At 55.9% G+C, this 20,140-nt stretch overlaps 1 protein-coding gene across 1 annotated transcript in view; it reads right to left on the reverse strand.

Annotated features, from left to right (window-relative positions):
* LOC110518541 (ERC protein 2-like) overlaps positions 1-20,140 on the reverse strand; it is a 488,643-nt gene that overhangs the window by 392,660 nt on the left and 75,843 nt on the right. Inside the window, exon 4 of the mRNA XM_036947561.1 lies at positions 1,330-1,398. Coding sequence (XP_036803456.1) covers positions 1,330-1,398 — 69 coding nt within the window. The remainder of the gene's footprint in view (positions 1-1,329; positions 1,399-20,140) is intronic.

A 20,140-nucleotide genomic window follows, 5' to 3' on the forward strand; every position in this document is an offset into this window, starting at 1 on the left:
AACACAACACACGTCTCAGCACCAACAACATAACACACATTGCCACAAACAACAAAATAAAACACTAATTACAACATTGCACACGTTTTATTCACTCAGAAGTCACAACACTTGCTCCCATGACTAAAACACAGAACCTTACACACAGAACCTTACACACAGAACATAACACACAGAACCTTACACAGAACATAATATACAGAACATAACACACAGAACCTTACACACAGAACATAACACACAGAACCTTACACACAGAACCTTACGCACAGAACATTACACACAGAACCTTACACACAGAACATAACACACACAACCTTACACACAGAACCTTACACACAGAACATAACACACAGAACATAACACACAGAACCTTACACACAGAACATAACACACAGAACATAACACACAGGACCTTACACACAGAACATAACACACAGAACATAACACACAGAACATAACACACAGAACCTTACACACACTCTGTGTACCAACCTCTAACCATCACCATAGAAAACATCTGACTCTAATCTGACTGGTTCTTCTGCTTATATCAATGTTTATTTGATTGATTGCCTCTACTATTCCCTCAGCAATGAAGAACTAAAGCCACTTCCTCCTTCTAAAATGTGCGATCTTTAAATGGGAGGACAAATGGTAAAATGTGTGAAAAATAACTGTGGTTTAGCAATAAACCACACTTGGTAGAGTCATGTGCTGAATTAACACAAAGTGTGTGTGTGTGTGTGTGTGTGTGTGTGTGTGTGTGTGTGTGTGTGTGTGTGTGTGTGTGTGTGTGTGTGTGTGTGTGTGTGTGTGTGTGTGTGTGTGTGTGTGTGTGTGTGCGTGCTTGCATGTGGAGTCAACTGCATTTTTCACAGCTCCTACTGACTTCAAAGGCCTGAGATGAGAGTGAAAGCTTCCATATGTGACATTTGAAACAAATTGAATAAGTGCTCTACTCTGGATGGGCCAATTTGTCTTTCCCTGGACACGGACCCATATAGACCCTAGTCAACACACAATCACTCTTAAACTGGTGTGTGTGTGTGTGTGTGTGTGTGTGTGTGTGTGTGTGTGTGTGTGTGTGTGTGTGTGTGTGTGTGTGTGTGTGTGTGTGTGTGTGTGTGTGTGTGTGTTTGTGTTGTAAAAATGTGTATGCTCTTTTGTAATGTGATCTTTCCTGAATTCAGTGAGATAATCAACTGTGCTCACCTTACAGGCTATCAATATTTCACTCTGTTTCACTATGAAACTGATACTAGATCATTAGATAAACTACTGTTGCCGTCTGACTTAAATGTGGGCCTATCAACAAGTAAGACTTACCTTCATATCAATGACAGTCTGCAGGGCCTTAGTCTTGGTGGGGTCCTGCTGGCTCCTCCTGTGCAGCTCCTGAGGAGGGACCCGGTAGAAGTAAGCTTGACGACTCATCATCTTACCACATACACCACTGGCAGAGTATATCTGTCTCGGTCTGTCCATTCTTTCTCCTCTCATTCTATGTCTCACACCTTCTCTCCATTTTTCTCTTCATCTGTTATTTCTGTGATAATCTCTCACTCGTCAGTAAGCTTCCTCTCTATCAAGTGCTCTTGTTCGCTCCTTCTCTCCCTGTCCTCCTCCTCCTCTTCGCTCCTTCTCTCCCTGTCCTCCTCTTTGCTCCTTCTCTCCCTGTCCTCCTGCTCCTCTTCGCTCCTTCTCTTCCTGTCCTCCTCTTTGCTCCTTCTCTCCCTGTCCTCCTGCTCCTCTTCGCTCCTTCTCTCCCTGTTCTCCTCCTCTTCTTTCAGTCTGTCTCCCTCCTCTTCTCTCGGTCTTTCTCCCTAGTTAGTTTAGGAAGAGAAGATTGCTGAAGGTGCTATTGCTAACAGAGCTAAAAGTAGGAGACGCTACAGGTGTATCTCTCTCGCTTGTCTCTCGGTTTCTCAATCTCTTTGTGTTTTGTCTCTCTCTCGCTCCCTCCCGCTCTCCTGTCTTTCTCTAACATGCTATAGCATTCGCTTAGCAACACTTTCAGCTAGCACATGCGCAATCTGCAAGCTTCTGCTATCAATAATTAATGGTAACACAGACACACATGCACACACAGCTATGCCAGTTAAACTCACAGTATTTATTTTCACGTTGAACAGGGAGTAAGGGACAGATGAAGATCCATTCAAATAAATGTCACTCAAACAAGCATGGGCACTGTTCATATATCTCTGTAATGTTCTTGTTCAATTGGATAGCGCCGAGTTCAGACAGGCACACATACACATAACACTCACTCACACAAAGATATGCAATTCTAGCACTACTCTTAGACCACAGTAATACTACTGAAGTCACTACTGATGTCTATTGAATCAGTGTACAACAGGTAGTAGCATCACATTAAAGTGAAGAACCTCAGAAGGCCTGGACACCACATTGTCCCAACAAGACAGAGGTCAAGACAAAACACAGACACACAGAGGTGGAAAGACAGATGCATTTGAATACAAAAATACATACAGGGTACATAGCGGGGTCAACTAGTGTTAGAGAGGAGGTCCAGAGAACAGAGGCAGTTCCAGGTGGTAGAAAACAGAAAAAGAAAAGTCAGGAAGAGTTGAGCTCTATGAAGACCACTCACCAGAACAGACCAGACCCCTCACCAGAACAGACCAGACCACTCACCAGAACAGATCAGACCCCTCACCAGACCATTCACCAGAACAGACCACTCACCAGACCAGACCATTCACCAGACCACTCACCACAACAGACCAGACCACTCACCAGAACAGACCACTCACCAGAACAGACCACTCACCAGACCAGACCATTCACCAGACCACTCACCAGAACAGAACAGACCACTCACCAGAACAGACCACTCACCAGAACAGACCAGACCACTCACCAGAACAGACCACTCACCAGAACAGACCACTCACCAGACCATTCACCAGACCAGACCATTCACCAGACCACTCACCAGAACAGACCAGACCACTCACCAGAACAGATCAGACCCCTCACCAGACCATTCACCAGACCAGACCATTCACCAGACCACTCACCAGAACAGACCAGACCCCTCACCAGAACAGATCAGACCCCTCACCAGACCATTCACCAGACCAGACCATTCACCAGACCACTCACCAGAACAGACCAGACCACTCACCAGAACAGATCAGACCCATCACCAGACCATTCACCAGACCAGACCATTCACCAGACCACTCACCAGAACAGACCAGACCCCTCACCAGAACAGATCAGACCCCTCACCAGAACAGACCACTCACCAGACCAGACCATTCACCAGACCACTCACCAGAACAGACCAGACCACTCACCAGAACAGACCAGACCCCTCACCAGAACAGACCAGACCACTCACCAGAACAGATCAGACCCCTCACCAGAACAGACCACTCACCAGACCAGACCATTCACCAGACCACTCACCAGAACAGACCAGACCACTCACCAGAACAGACCACTCACCAGAACAGACCACTCACCAGAACAGACCAGACCCCTCACCAGAACAGACCAGACCCCTCACCAGAACAGACCACTCACCAGAACAGACCACTCACCAGAACAGACCAGACCCCTCACCAGAACAGACCAGACCCCTCAGCGGAACAGACCAGACCCCTCACCAGACCAGACCCCTCACCAGAACAGACCAGACCCCTCACCAGACCAGACCATTCACCAGACCAGACCCCTCACCAGACTACTCACCAGACCAGAGACCACTCACCAGACCAGACCACTCACCAGAACAGACCACTCACCAGACCAGACCATTCACCAGACCAGACCCCTCACCAGACTACTCACCAGACCAGAGACCACTCACCAGACCAGACCACTCACCAGAACAGACCACTCACCAGACCAGACCCCTCACCAGACCCCTCACCAAACCAGACCCCTCACCAGACCAGACCCCTCAACAGACCACTCACCAGACCATTCATCAGACCAGAACACTCACCAGACCAGACCATTCCCCAGAACAGACCACTCACCAGACCAGAACCCTCATCAGACCACTCACCAGACCCCTCACCAGACCACTCACCAGACAAGACCATTCACCAGACCAGACCACTCACCAGACCAGACCCCTCACCAGACCAGAGAATTCACCAGACCAGACCAGACCATTCACCAGACCCCTCACCAGATCAGACCATTCTCCAAACCACTCACCAGACCAGACCATTCACCAGAACCCTCACCAGACCACTCACCAGACCACTCACCAGACCAGACTATTAACCAGACCCCTCACCAGACTCCTCACGAGACCACTCACCAGACCCCTCACCAGACCTCTTACCAGACCACTTACCAGACCAGACCACTCACCAGACACCTCACCAGACCCCTCACCAGACCTCTCACCAGACCACTTACCAGACCAGACCTCTCACCAGACCACTTACCAGACCAGACCCCTCACCAGACCCCTCACCAAACCAGACCCCTCACCAGACCAGACCCCTCAACAGACCACTCACCAGACCATTCATCAGACCAGAACACTCACCAGACCAGACCATTCCCCAGAACAGACCACTCACCAGACCAGAACCCTCATCAGACCACTCACCAGACCCCTCACCAGACCACTCACCAGACCAGACCATTCACCAGACCAGACCACTCACCAGACCAGACCCCTCACCAGACCAGAGAATTCACCAGACCAGACCAGACCATTCTCCAGACCACTCACCAGACCAGACCATTCACCAGACCCCTCACCAGACCACTCAACAGACCACTCACCAGACCAGACTAATAACCAGACCCCTCACCAGACTCCTCACGAGACCACTCACCAGACAACTCACCAGACCCCTCACCAGACCATTCACCAGACCAGACCACTTACCAGAACACTCACCAGACCAGACCCCTCACCAGGCCAGTCACCAGACCCCTCAACAGACCAGACCACTCATCAGAACACTCACCAGACCAGACCCCTCACCAGACCCCTCACCAGACCAGACTATTCACCAGACCGGACCAGACCCCTAACCAGACCACTCACCAGAACAATCACCAGAACAGACCAGACCAGACCACCCACCAGACCACTCACCAAACCCCTCACCAGTCCAGACCATTCACCAGACCACTCACCAGACCAGACCAGACCACTCACCAAACCAAACCAGACCACTCACCAGATCCCTCACCAGACCAGACCCCTCATCAGACCACTCACCAGACCAGACCAGACCCCTCACCAGACCACTCACCAGACCAGACCAGACCACTCACCAGACCACTCACCAGACCAGACCGCTCACCAGACCACTCACCAGACCAGACCAGACCCCTCACCAGACCCCTCACCAGACCAGACCAGACACCTCACCAGACCCCTCACCAGACCAGACCAGACCCCTCACCAAACAACTCACCTGACCAGACCCCTCACCAGACCAGACCAGACCACTCACCAGACCAGACCATTCACCAGACCGGACCAGACCCCTAACCAGACACCTCACCGGACCCCTCACCAGACCAAACCATTCACCAGACCACTCACCAGACCAGACCAGACCCCTCACCAGACCACTCACCAAACCAGACCAGACCACTCACCAGATCCCTCACCAGACCAGACCCCTTATCAGACCACTCACCAGACCAGACCAGACCAGACCAGACCCCTCACCAGACCACTCACCAGACCAGACCAGACCCCTCACCAGACCACTCACCAGACCAGACCCCTCACCAGATCACTCACCAGACCAGACCAGACCACTCACCAGACCAGACCCCTCACCAAACAACTCACCAGACCAGACCCCTCACCAGACCCCTCACCAGACCAGAAAACTCACCAGACCAGACCCCTCACCAGACCACTCACCAGACCCATCACCAGACCACTCACGAGACCCCTCACCAGACCACTCACCAGACTAATTACCAGACCAGACCACTCACCAGACCCCTCACCAGACCACTCACCAGACCCCTCACCAGACCTCTCACCAGACAACTTACCAGACCAGACCTCTCACCAGACCACTCACCAGACCAGACCCTCCCCAGACCAGACCCCTCACCAGACCACTCACCAGACCAGACCCCTCACCAGACCACTCACCAGACTATTCATCAGACCAGAACACTCACCAGACCAGACCATTCCCCAGAACAGACCACTCACCAGACCAGACCACTCACCAGACCAGACCCCTCACCAGACCAGAGAATTTACCAGACCAGACCAGACCATTCACCAGACCCCTCACCAGATCAGACCCCTCACCAGACAACTCACCAGACCAGACTATTAACCAGACCCCTCACCAGACCACTCACCGTACCACTCACCAGACCAGACTATTAACCAGACCCCTCACCAGACTCCTCACGAGACCACTCACCAGACAACTCAGCAGACCCCTCACCAGACCAGTCACCAGACCCCTCAACAGACCAGACCACTCATCAGAACACTCACCAGACCCCTCACCAGACCAGACTATTAACCAGACCGGACCAGACCCCTAACCAGACCACTCACCAGAACAATCACCAGAACAGACCAGACCAGACCACCCACCAGACCACTCACCAGACCAGACCAGACCCCTCACCAGACCCCTCACCAGACCAGACCAGACACCTCACCAGACCCCTCACCAGACCAGACCAGACCACTCACCAGACCAGACCCCTCACCAAACAACTCACCAGACCAAACCCCTCACCAGACCACTCACCAGACCAGACCAGACCCCTCACCAGACCAGACCAGACCACTCACCAGACCAGAACCCTCAACAGACCAGTCACCAGACCCCTCAAGAGACCAGATCACTCATCAGAACACTCACCAGACCAGACCCCTCACATGACCCCTCACCAGAACAATAACCACGCCAGACCAGACCAGACCACCCACCAGACCCCTCACCAAACCCCTCACCACACCAGACAATTCACCAGACTGGATCAGACCCCTAACCAGACCACTCACCAGAACAATCACCAGGCCAGACCAGACCAGACCACCCACCAGACCCCTCACCAAACCACTCACCACACCAGACCATTCACCAGACCATTCACCAGACCAGACCAGGCCCCTCACCAGACCACTCACCAGACCAGACCAGAGCCCTCACCAAACCCCTCACCAGACCAGACCATTCACCAGACCATTCACCAGACCAGACCAGACCCCTCACCAGACCACTCACCAAACCAGACCAGACCACTCACCAGACCACTCACCAGACCAGACCCCTCACCAGACCACTCACCAGACCAGACCAGACCCCTCACCAGACCACTCACCAAACCAGACACCTCACCAGACCCATCACCAGACCAGACCACTCACCAGACCAGACCCCTCACCAGACCACTCACCAGACCAGACCCCTCACCAGACCACTCACCAGACAAGACCAGACCCCTCACCAGACGCCTGACCAGACCAGACCAGACCCTCACCAGACCAGTCACCAGACCCCTCAACAGACCAGACCAATCATCAGAACACTCACCAGACCAGACCCCTCACCAGACCCCTCACCAGACCAGACCATTCACCAGACCGGACCAGACCCCTAACCAGACCACTCACCAGAACAATCACCAGGCCAGACCAGACCAGACAACCCACCAGAATCCTCACCAAACCCCTCACCAGACCAGACCATTCACCAGACCATTCACCAGACCAGACCAGGCCCCTCACCAGACCACTCACCAAACCAGACCAGACCCCTCACCAGACCAGACCCCTCATCAGACCACTCACCAGACCAGACCAGAACCCTCACCAGACAACTCACCAGACCAGACCCCTCACCAGACCATTCACCAAACCAGACCAGACCACTCAACAGATCCCTCACCAGACCAGACCCCTCATCAGACCACTCACCAGACCAGACCAGACCCCTCACCAGACCACTCACCAGACCAGACCAGACCCCTCACCAGACCCCTCACCAGACCAGACCAGACACCTAACCAGACACCTCACCAGACCAGACCACTCACCAGAACAGACCCCTCACCAAACAACTCACCAGACCAGACCCCTCACCAAACAACTCACCAGACCAGACACCTCACCAGACCCCTCGCCAGACCAGACCAGACCACTCACCAGACCAGACCTCTCCCCAGACCAGTCACCAGACCCCTCAAGAGACCAGATCACTCATCAGAACACTCACCAGACCAGACCCCTCACCAGACCACTCACCAGACCAGACACCTCACCAGACCCCTCACCAGACCCCTCACCAGACCAGACCACTCACCAGACCAGACCCCTCACCAGACCACTCACCAGACAAGACCCCTCACCAGACCAGACCCCTCAACAGACCACTCACCAGACCATTCATCAGACCAGAACACTCACCAGACCAGACCATTCCCCAGAACAGACCACTCACCAGACCAGAACCCTCACCAGACCACTCACCAGACCCCTCACCAGACCAGACCATTCACCAGACCAGACCACTCACCAGACCAGACACCTCACCAGACCAGAGAATTCACCAGACCATTCACCAGACCAGACCACACTCTCACCAGACCAGTCACCAGACCACTCAAAAGACCAGACCACTCATCAGAACACTCACCAGATCAGACCCCTCACCAGAACAGACCCCTCACCAGAGCCCTCACAAAACCATTCCCCAGACCAGAACACTCACCAGAGCAGACCCCTCACCAGACCACTCACCAGACCAAACCAGACCCCTCACCAGACCACTCACCCAACCAGCCCCTCACCCAACCAGACCCCTCACCAGACCAGACCCCTCACCAGACTACTCACCAGACCCCTCACCAGACCATTCACCAGACGAGACCACTCACCAGACCAGATCCCTCACCAGAACAGAGAATTCACCAGACCATTAACCAGACCAGACCACACCGTCACCAGACCAGTCACCAGACCCCTCAACAGACCAGACCACTCATCAGAACACTCACCAGACCAGACCCCTCACCAGAACCCTCACCAGACCAGACCATTCACCAGACCGGACCAGACCCCTAACCAGACCACTCACCAGAACAATCACCAGACCAGACCAGACCAGACCACCCACCAGACCCCTCACCAGACCCCTCACCAGACTAGACCATTCACCAGACCACTCACCAGACCAGACCAGACCACTCACCAGACCACTCACCAAACCAAACCTGACCACTCACCAGACCAGACCCCTCACCAGACCACTCACCAGACCAGACCAGACCCCTCACCAGACCACTCACCTGACCAGACACCTCACCAGACCAGACCAGACCACTCACCAGACCAGACCCCTCACCAAACAACTCACCAGACCAGACAACTCACCAGATCCCTTACCAGATCAGACCAGACCACTCACCAGACCAGACCCTCACCAGACCAGTCACCAGACCCCTCAACAGACCAGACCACTCATCAGACCACTCACCAGACCAGACCCCTCACCAGATCACTCACCAGACCAGACCAGACCAGACCCCTCACCAGACCCCTCACCAGACCAGACCAGACCACTCACCAGACCAGACCCCTCACCAAACAACACACCAGACCAGACCCCTCACCAGACCCCTCACCAGACCAGACCAGACCACTCACCAGACCAGTCCCCTCACCAGACCACTCACCAGGCCCCTCACCAGACCACTCAACAGACCACTCACCAGACCCCTCACCAGACCACTCACCAGACCACTTACCAGACCAGACCACTCACCAGACCTCTCACCAGACCACTCACCAGATCCCTCACCAGACCTCTCACCAGACCACTTACCAGACCAGACCTCTCACCAGACCACTTACCAGACCAGACCCCTCACCAGACCCCTAACCAAACCATCCACCAGACCACTCACCAGACCAGACCCCTCACCAGACCAGACCGCTCACCAGACCATTCATCAGACCAGAATACTCACCAGACCAAACCATTCCCCAGAACAGACCACTCACCAGACCAGAACCCTCACCAGACCACTCACCAGACCCCTCACCAGACCACTCACCAGACCAGACCATTCACCAGACCAGACCACTCACCAGACCAGACCCCTCACCAGACCAGAGAATTCACCAGACCAGACCAGACCATTCACCAGACCCCTCACCAGATCAGACACCTCACCAGACCACTCACCAGACCAGACTATTAACCAGACCCCTCACCAGACCACTCAACAGACCACTCACCAGACCAGACTATTAACCAGACCCCTCACCAAACTCCTCACGAGACCACTCACCAGACAACTCACCAGACCCCTCACCAGACCAGTCACCAGACCCCTCAACAGACCAGACCACTCATCAGACCACTCACCAGACCAGACCCCTCACCAGATCACTCACCAGACCAGACCAGACCAGACCCCTCACTAGACCCCTCACCAGACCAGACCAGACCACTCACCAGACCAGACCCCTCACCAGACCACTCACCAGACCCCTCACCAGACCACTCACCTGACCCCTCACCAGACCACTCACCAGACCACTTACCAGACCAGACCACTCACCAGACCCCTCACCAGACCACTCACTAGACCCCTCACCAGACCTCTCACCAGACCACTTACCAGACCAGACCTCTCATCAGACCACTTACCAGACCAGACCCCTCACCAGACCCCTAACCAAACCATCCACCAGACCACTCACCAGACCAGACCCCTCACCAGACCAGACCACTCACCAGACCATTCATCAGACCAGAACACTCACCAGACCAGACCATTCCCCAGAACAGACCACTCACCAGACCAGAACCCTCACCAGACCACTCACCAGCCACCTCACCAGACCACTCACCAGACCAGACCATTCACCAGACCACTCACCAGACCAGACCCCTCACCAGACCAGAGAATTCACCAGACCAGACCAGACCATTCACCAGACCCCTCACCAGATCAGACCCCTCACCAGACCACTCACCAGACCAGACTATTAACCAGACCCCTCACCAGACCAGTCACCAGACCCCTCAACAGACCAGACCACTCATCAGACCACTCACCAGACCAGACCCCTCACCAGATCACTCACCAGACCAGACCAGACCAGACCCCTCACTAGACCCCTCACCAGACCAGACCAGACCACTCACCAGACCAGACCCCTCACCAGACCACTCACCAGGCCCCTCACCAGACCACTCACCAGACCACTCACCAGACCACTTACCAGACCAGACCACTCACCAGACCCCTCACCAGACCACTCACCAGACCCCTCACCAGACCTCTCACCAGACCACTTACCAGACCAGACCTCTCATCAGACCACTTACCAGACCAGACCCCTCACCAGACCCCTAACCAAACCATCCACCAGACCACTCACCAGACCAGACCCCTCACCAGACCAGACCACTCACCAGACCATTCATCAGACCAGAACACTCACCAGACCAGACCATTCCCCAGAACAGACCACTCACCAGACCAGAACCCTCACCAGACCACTCACCAGCCACCTCACCAGACCACTCACCAGACCAGACCATTCACCAGACCAGACCACTCACCAGACCAGACCCCTCACCAGACCAGAGAATTCACCAGACCAGACCAGACCATTCACCAGACCCCTCACCAGATCAGACCCCTCACCAGACCACTCACCAGACCAGACTATTAACCAGACCACTCACCAGACCAGACTATTAACCAGACCCCTCACCAAACTCCTCACGAGACCACTCACCAGACAACTCACCAGACCCCTCACCAGACCAGTCACCAGACCCCTCAACAGACCAGACCACTCATCAGAACACTCACCAGACCAGACCCCTCACCAGACCCCTCACCAGACCAGACTATTCACCAGACCGGACCAGACTCCTAACCAGACCACTCAGCAGAACAATCACCAGAACAGACCAGAACAGAACACCCGCCAGACCCCTCACCAAACCCCTCACCAGACCAGACCATTCACCAGACCATTCACCAGACCAGACCAGACCACTCACCAAACCAGACCAGACCACTCTCCAGATCCCTCACCAGACCAGACCCCTCACCAGACCAGACCAGACCCCTCACCAGACCACTCACCAGACCAGACCAGACCCCTCACCAGACCACTCACCAGACCAGACACCTCACCAGACCACTCACCAGACCAGACCAGACCCCTCACCAGACCCCTCACCAGACCAGACCAGACACCTCACCAGACCCCTCACCAGACCAGACCAGACCACTCACCAGACCAGACCCCTCACCAAACAACTCACCAGACCACACCCCTCACCAAACAACTCACCAGACCAGACACCTCACCAGACCCCTCACCATACCAGACCCCACACCAGACCAGTCACCAGACCTCTCAAGAGACCAGATAACTCATCAGAACACTCACCAGACCAGACCCCTCACCAGACCCCTCACCAGAACAATCACCACGCCAGACCAGACCAGACCACCCACCAGACCCCTCACCAAACCCCTCACCACACCAGACCATTCACCAGACCGGACCAGACCACTAACCAGACCACTCACCAGAACAATCACCAGTCCAAACCAGACCAGACCACCCACCAGACCACTCACCGAACCGCTCACCACACCAGACCATTCACCAGACCATTCACCAGACCAGACCAGGCCCCTCACCAGACCACTCAACCGGACCAGAACAGACCCCTCACCAAACCCCTCACCAGACCAGACCATTCACCAGACCATTCACCAGACCAGACCAGACCCCTCACCAGACCACTCACCAAACCAGACCAGACCACTCACCAGATCCCTCACCAGACCAGACCCGTCATCAGACCACTCACGAGACCAGATCCCTCACCAGACCACTCACCAGACCAGACCCCTCACCAGACCACTCACCAGACCACACCCCTCACCAGACCAGACCAGACCCCTCACCAGACCAGACACCTCACCAGACCCATCACCAGACCAGACCAGACCACTCACCAGACCAGACCCCTCACCAGACCACTCACCAGACCAGACACCTCACCAGACCCATCACCAGACCAGACCAGACCACTCACCAGACCAGACCCCTCACCAAACAACTCACCAGACCAGACACCTCACCAGACGCCTGACCAGACCAGACCAGACCACTCACCAGACCACACCCTCACCAGACCAGTCACCAGACCCCTCAACAGACCAGACCACTCATCAGAACACTCACCAGACCAGACCCCTCACCAGAACACCTCACCAGACCAGACCATTCACCAGACCGGACCAGACCCCTAACCAGACCACTCACCAGAACAATCACCATGCCAGACCAGACCAGACCACCCACCAGACCCCTCACCAAACCCCTCACCAGACCAGACCATTCACCAGACCATTCACCAGACCAGACCAGGCCCCTCACCAGACCACTCACCAAACCAGACCAGACCCCTCACCAGACCAGACCCCTCATCAGACCACTCACCAGACCAGACCAGACCCCTCACCAGACTACTCACCAGACCAGACCAGAGCCCTCACCAGACCACTCACCAGAACAGACCACTCACCAGACCAGACACCTCACCAGACCCCTCACCAGACCAGACCAGACCACTCACCAGACCAGACCAGACCACTCACCAGACCAGACCCCTCACCAGACCACTCACCAGACCAGACCCCTCACCAGACCAGACCCCTCACCAGACCAGACCCCTCAACAGACCACTCACCAGACCATTCATCAGACCAGAACACTCACCAGACCAGACCATTCCCCAGAACAGACCACTCACCAGACCAGAACCCTCACCAGACCACTCACCAGACCCCTCACCAGACCAGACCATTCACCAGACCAGACCACTCACCAGACCAGACACCTCACCAGACCAGAGAATTCACCAGACCATTCACCAGACCAGACCACACCCTCACCAGAACAGACCCCTCACCAGACCCCTCACCAAACCATTCCCCAGACCAGACCACTCACCAGACCAGACCCCTCACCAACCCACTCACCAGACCAAACCAGACCACTCACCAGACCACTCACCCAACCAGACCCCTCACCAGACCAGACCCCTCACCAGAATACTCACCAGACCCCTCACCAGACCACTCACCAGACCAGACCAGACCCCTCACCAGACCACTCACCAGACCAGACACCTCACCAGACCCCTCACCAGACCAGACCAGACACCTCACCAGACCCCTCACCAGACCAGATCAGACACCTCACCAGACCCCTCACCAGACCAGACCAGACCACTCACCAGACCAGACCAGACCACTCACCAGACCAGACCCCTCACCAGACCACTCACCAGACCAGACCCCTCACCAGACCAGACCCCTCACCAGACCAGACCCCTCAACAGACCACTCACCAGACCATTCATCAGACCAGAACACTCACCAGACCAGACCATTCCCCAGAACAGACCACTCACCAGACCAGAACCCTCACCAGACCACTCACCAGACCCCTCACCAGACCAGACCATTCACCAGACCAGACCACTCACCAGACCAGACCACTCACCAGACCAGACCCCTCACCAGACCACTCACCAGACCAGACCATTCATCAGACCAGACCACTCACCAGACCTCTCACCAGACCAGAGAATTCACCAGACCATTAACCAGACCAGACCACACCCTCACCAGACCAGTCACCAGACCCCTCAACAGACCAGACCACTCATCAGAACACTCACCAGACCAGACCCCTCACCAGACCTCTCACCAGACCAGACCATTCACCAGACCGGACCAGACCCCTAACCAGACCACTCTCCAGAACAATCACCAGACCAGACCAGACCAGACCACCCACCAGACCCCACACCAGACCCCTCACCAGACCAGACCAGACACCTCACCAGACCCCTCACCAAATCAGACCAAACCACTCACCAGACCCCTCACCAGACTAGACCAGACCCCTCACCAAACAACTCACCAGACCACACCCCTCACCAAACAACTCACCAGACCAGACACCTCACCAGACCCCTCACCAGACCAGACCCCTCACCAGACCAGTCACCAGACCTCTCAAGAGACCAGATCACTCATCAGAACACTCACCAGACCAGACCCCTCACCAGACCCCTCACCAGAACAATCACCACGCCAGACCCGACCAGACCACCCACCAGACCCCTCACCAAACCCCTCACCACACCAGACCAATCACCAGACCGGACCAGACCCCTAACCAGACCACTCACCAGAACAATCACCAGGCCAAACCAGACCAGACCACCCACCAGACCCCTCACCAAACCCCTCACCACACCAGACCATTCACCAGACCATTCACCAGACCAGACCAGGCCCCTCACCAGACCACTCACCAGACCAGAACAGACCCCTCACCAAACCCCTAACCAGACCAGACCATTCACCAGACCATTCACCAGACCAGACCAGACCCCTCACCAGACCACTCACCAAACCAGACCAGACCACTCACCAGATCCCTCACCAGACCAGACCCGTCATCAGACCACTCACGAGACCAGACCCCTCACCAGACCACTCACCAGACCAGACCCCTCACCAGACCACTCACCAGACCAGACCCCTCACCGGACCACTCACCAGACCAGACCAGACCCCTCACCAGACCAGACACCTCACCAGACCCATCACCAGACCAGACCAGACCACTCACCAGACCAGACCCCTCACCAGACCACTCACCAGACCAGACACCTCACCAGACCCATCACCAGACCAGACCAGACCACTCACCAGACCAGACCCCTCACCAAACAACTCACCAGACCAGACACCTCACCAGACGCCTGACCAGACCAGACCAGACCACTCACCAGACCACACCCTCACCAGACCAGTCACCAGACCCCTCAACAGACCAGACCACTCATCAGAACACTCACCAGACCAGACCCCTCACCAGAACACCTCACCAGACCAGACCATTCACCAGACCGGACCAGACCCCTAACCAGACCACTCACCAGAACAATCACCATGCCAGACCAGACCAGACCACCCACCAGACCCCTCACCAAACCCCTCACCAGACCAGACCATTCACCAGACCATTCACCAGACCAGACCAGGCCCCTCACCAGACCACTCACCAAACCAGACCAGACCCCTCACCAGACCAGACCCCTCATCAGACCACTCACCAGACCAGACCAGACCCCTCACCAGACTACTCACCAGACCAGACCAGAGCCCTCACCAGACCACTCACCAGAACAGACCACTCACCAGACCAGACACCTCACCAGACCCCTCACCAGACCAGACCAGACCACTCACCAGACCAGACCAGACCACTCACCAGACCAGACCCCTCACCAGACCACTCACCAGACCAGACCCCTCACCAGACCAGACCCCTCACCAGACCAGACCCCTCAACAGACCACTCACCAGACCATTCATCAGACCAGAACACTCACCAGACCAGACCATTCCCCAGAACAGACCACTCACCAGACCAGAACCCTCACCAGACCACTCACCAGACCCCTCACCAGACCAGACCATTCACCAGACCAGACCACTCACCAGACCAGACACCTCACCAGACCAGAGAATTCACCAGACCATTCACCAGACCAGACCACACCCTCACCAGAACAGACCCCTCACCAGACCCCTCACCAAACCATTCCCCAGACCAGACCACTCACCAGACCAGACCCCTCACCAACCCACTCACCAGACCAAACCAGACCACTCACCAGACCACTCACCCAACCAGACCCCTCACCAGACCAGACCCCTCACCAGAATACTCACCAGACCCCTCACCAGACCACTCACCAGACCAGACCAGACCCCTCACCAGACCACTCACCAGACCAGACACCTCACCAGACCCCTCACCAGACCAGACCAGACACCTCACCAGACCCCTCACCAGACCAGATCAGACACCTCACCAGACCCCTCACCAGACCAGACCAGACCACTCACCAGACCAGACCAGACCACTCACCAGACCAGACCCCTCACCAGACCACTCACCAGACCAGACCCCTCACCAGACCAGACCCCTCACCAGACCAGACCCCTCAACAGACCACTCACCAGACCATTCATCAGACCAGAACACTCACCAGACCAGACCATACCCCAGAACAGACCACTCACCAGACCAGAACCCTCACCAGACCACTCACCAGACCCCTCACCAGACCAGACCATTCACCAGACCAGACCACTCACCAGACCAGACACCTCACCAGACCAGAGAATTCACCAGACCATTCACCAGACCAGACCACACCCTCACCAGAACAGACCCCTCACCAGACCCCTCACCAAACCATTCCCCAGACCAGACAACTCACCAGACCAGACCCCTCACCAGACAACTCACCAGACCAAACCAGACCCCTCACCAGACCACTCACCCAACCAGACCCCTCACCAGACCAGACTACTCACCAGACCCCTCACCAGACCACTCACCAGACCAGACCATTCACCAGACCAGACCACTCACCAGACCAGACCCCTCACAAGATCAGAGAATTCACCAGACCATTAACCAGAACAGACCACACCCTCACCAGACCAGTCACCAGACCCCTCAACAGACCAGACCCCTCATCAGAACACTCACCAGACCAAACCCCTCACCAGACCTCTCACCAGACCAGACCATTCACCAGACCGGACCAGACCCCTAACCAGACCACTCTCCAGAACAATCACCAGACCAGACCAGACCAGACCACCCACCAGACCCCACACCAGACCCCTCACCAGACCAGACCAAACGCCTCACCAGACCCCTCACCAAATCAGACCAGACCACTCACCAGACCCCTCACCAGACCAGACCAGACCACTCACCAGACCAGACCCCACACCAGACCACTCACCAGACCAGACCAGACCGCTCACCAGACCACTCACCAGACCAGAAACCTCACCAGACCCATCACCAGACCAGACCAGACCACTCACCAGACCAGACCCCTCACCAAACAACTCACCAGACCAGACCCCTCATCAGACCACTCACCAGACCAGACCAGACCCCTCACCAGACCATTCACCAGACCAGACCAGACCCCTCACCAGACCACTCACCAGACCAGACCCCTCACCAGACCACTCACCAGACCAGACACCTCACCAGACCCCTCACCAGACCAGACCAGACCACTCACCAGACCAGACCAGACCACTCACCAGACCACTCACCAGACCAGACCAGACCCCTCGCCAGACCAGACCCCTCAACAGACCACTCACCAGACCATTCATCAGACCAGAACACTCACCAGACCAGACCATTCCCCAGAACAGACCACTCACCAGACCAGACCATTCACCAGACCAGACCACTCACCAGACCAGACCCCTCACAAGATCAGAGAATTCACCAGACCATTAACCAGAACAGACCACACCCTCACCAGACCAGTCACCAGACCCCTCAACAGACCAGACCCCTCATCAGAACACTCACCAGACCAGACCCCTCACCAGACCTCTCACCAGACCAGACCATTCACCAGACCGGACCAGACCCCTAACCAGACCACTCTCCAGAACAATCACCAGACCAGACCAGACCAGACCACCCACCAGACCCCACACCAGACCCCTCACCAGACCAGACCAAACGCCTCACCAGACCCCTCACCAAATCAGACCAGACCACTCACCAGACCCCTCACCAGACCAGACCAGACCACTCACCAGACCAGACCCCACACCAGACCACTCACCAGACCAGACCAGACCGCTCACCAGACCACTCACCAGACCAGAAACCTCACCAGACCCATCACCAGACCAGACCAGACCACTCACCAGACCAGACCCCTCACCAAACAACTCACCAGACCAGACCCCTCATCAGACCACTCACCAGACCAGACCAGACCCCTCACCAGACCATTCACCAGACCAGACCAGACCCCTCACCAGACCACTCACCAGACCAGACCCCTCACCAGACCACTCACCAGACCAGACACCTCACCAGACCCCTCACCAGACCAGACCAGACCACTCACCAGACCAGACCAGACAACTCACCAGACCACTCACCAGACCAGACCAGACCCCTCGCCAGACCAGACCCCTCAACAGACCACTCACCAGACCATTCATCAGACCAGAACACTCACCAGACCAGACCATTCCCCAGAACAGACCACTCACCAGACCAGAACCGTCACCAGACCACTCACCAGACCCCTCACCAGACCAGACCATTCACCAGACCAGACCACTCACCAGACCAGACACCTCACCAGACCAGACCCCTCACCAGACCACTCACCAGACCAGACCAGACCCCTCACCAGACCAGACCCCTCAACAGACCACTCACCAGACCATTCATCAGACCAGAACACTCACCAGACCAGACCATTCCCCAGAACAGACCACTCACCAGACCAGAACCCTCACCAGACCACTCACCAGACCCCTCACCAGACCAGACCATTCACCAGACCAGACCACTCACCAGACCAGACACCTCACCAGACCAGAGAGTTCACCAGACCAGTCACCAGACCAGACCACACCCTCACCAGACCAGTCACCAGACCACTCAACAGACCAGACCACTCATCAGAACACTCACCAGACCAAACCAGACCCCTCACCAGAACAGACCCCTCACCAGACCCCTCACCAAACCATTCCCCAGACCAGACCACTCACCAGACCAGACCCCTCACCAGACCACTCACCAGACCAAACCAGACCCCTCACCAGACCACTCACCCAACCAGACCCCTCACCAGACCAGACCCCTCACCAGACTACTCACCAGACCCCTCACCAGACCAGACCATTCACCAGACCAGACCACTGACCAGACCAGACCCCTCACCAGACCAGAGAATTTACCAGAACCTTTAACCAGACCAGACCACACCCTCACCAGACCAGTCACCAGACCCCTAAACAGACCAGGCCACTCATCAGAACACTCACCAGACCAGACCCCTCACCAGACCAGACCATTCACCAGACCGGACCAGACCCCTGACCAGACCACTCACCAGAACAATCACCAGACCAGACCAGACCACCCACCAGACCCCTCACCAGACCCCTCACCAGACCAGACCATTCACCAGACCACTCACCAGAC

The sequence above is a fragment of the Oncorhynchus mykiss genome, chromosome 16 (genome assembly GCF_013265735.2).
Source record: "Oncorhynchus mykiss isolate Arlee chromosome 16, USDA_OmykA_1.1, whole genome shotgun sequence".
NCBI classification, from domain to species: Eukaryota; Metazoa; Chordata; class Actinopteri; order Salmoniformes; family Salmonidae; genus Oncorhynchus; species Oncorhynchus mykiss.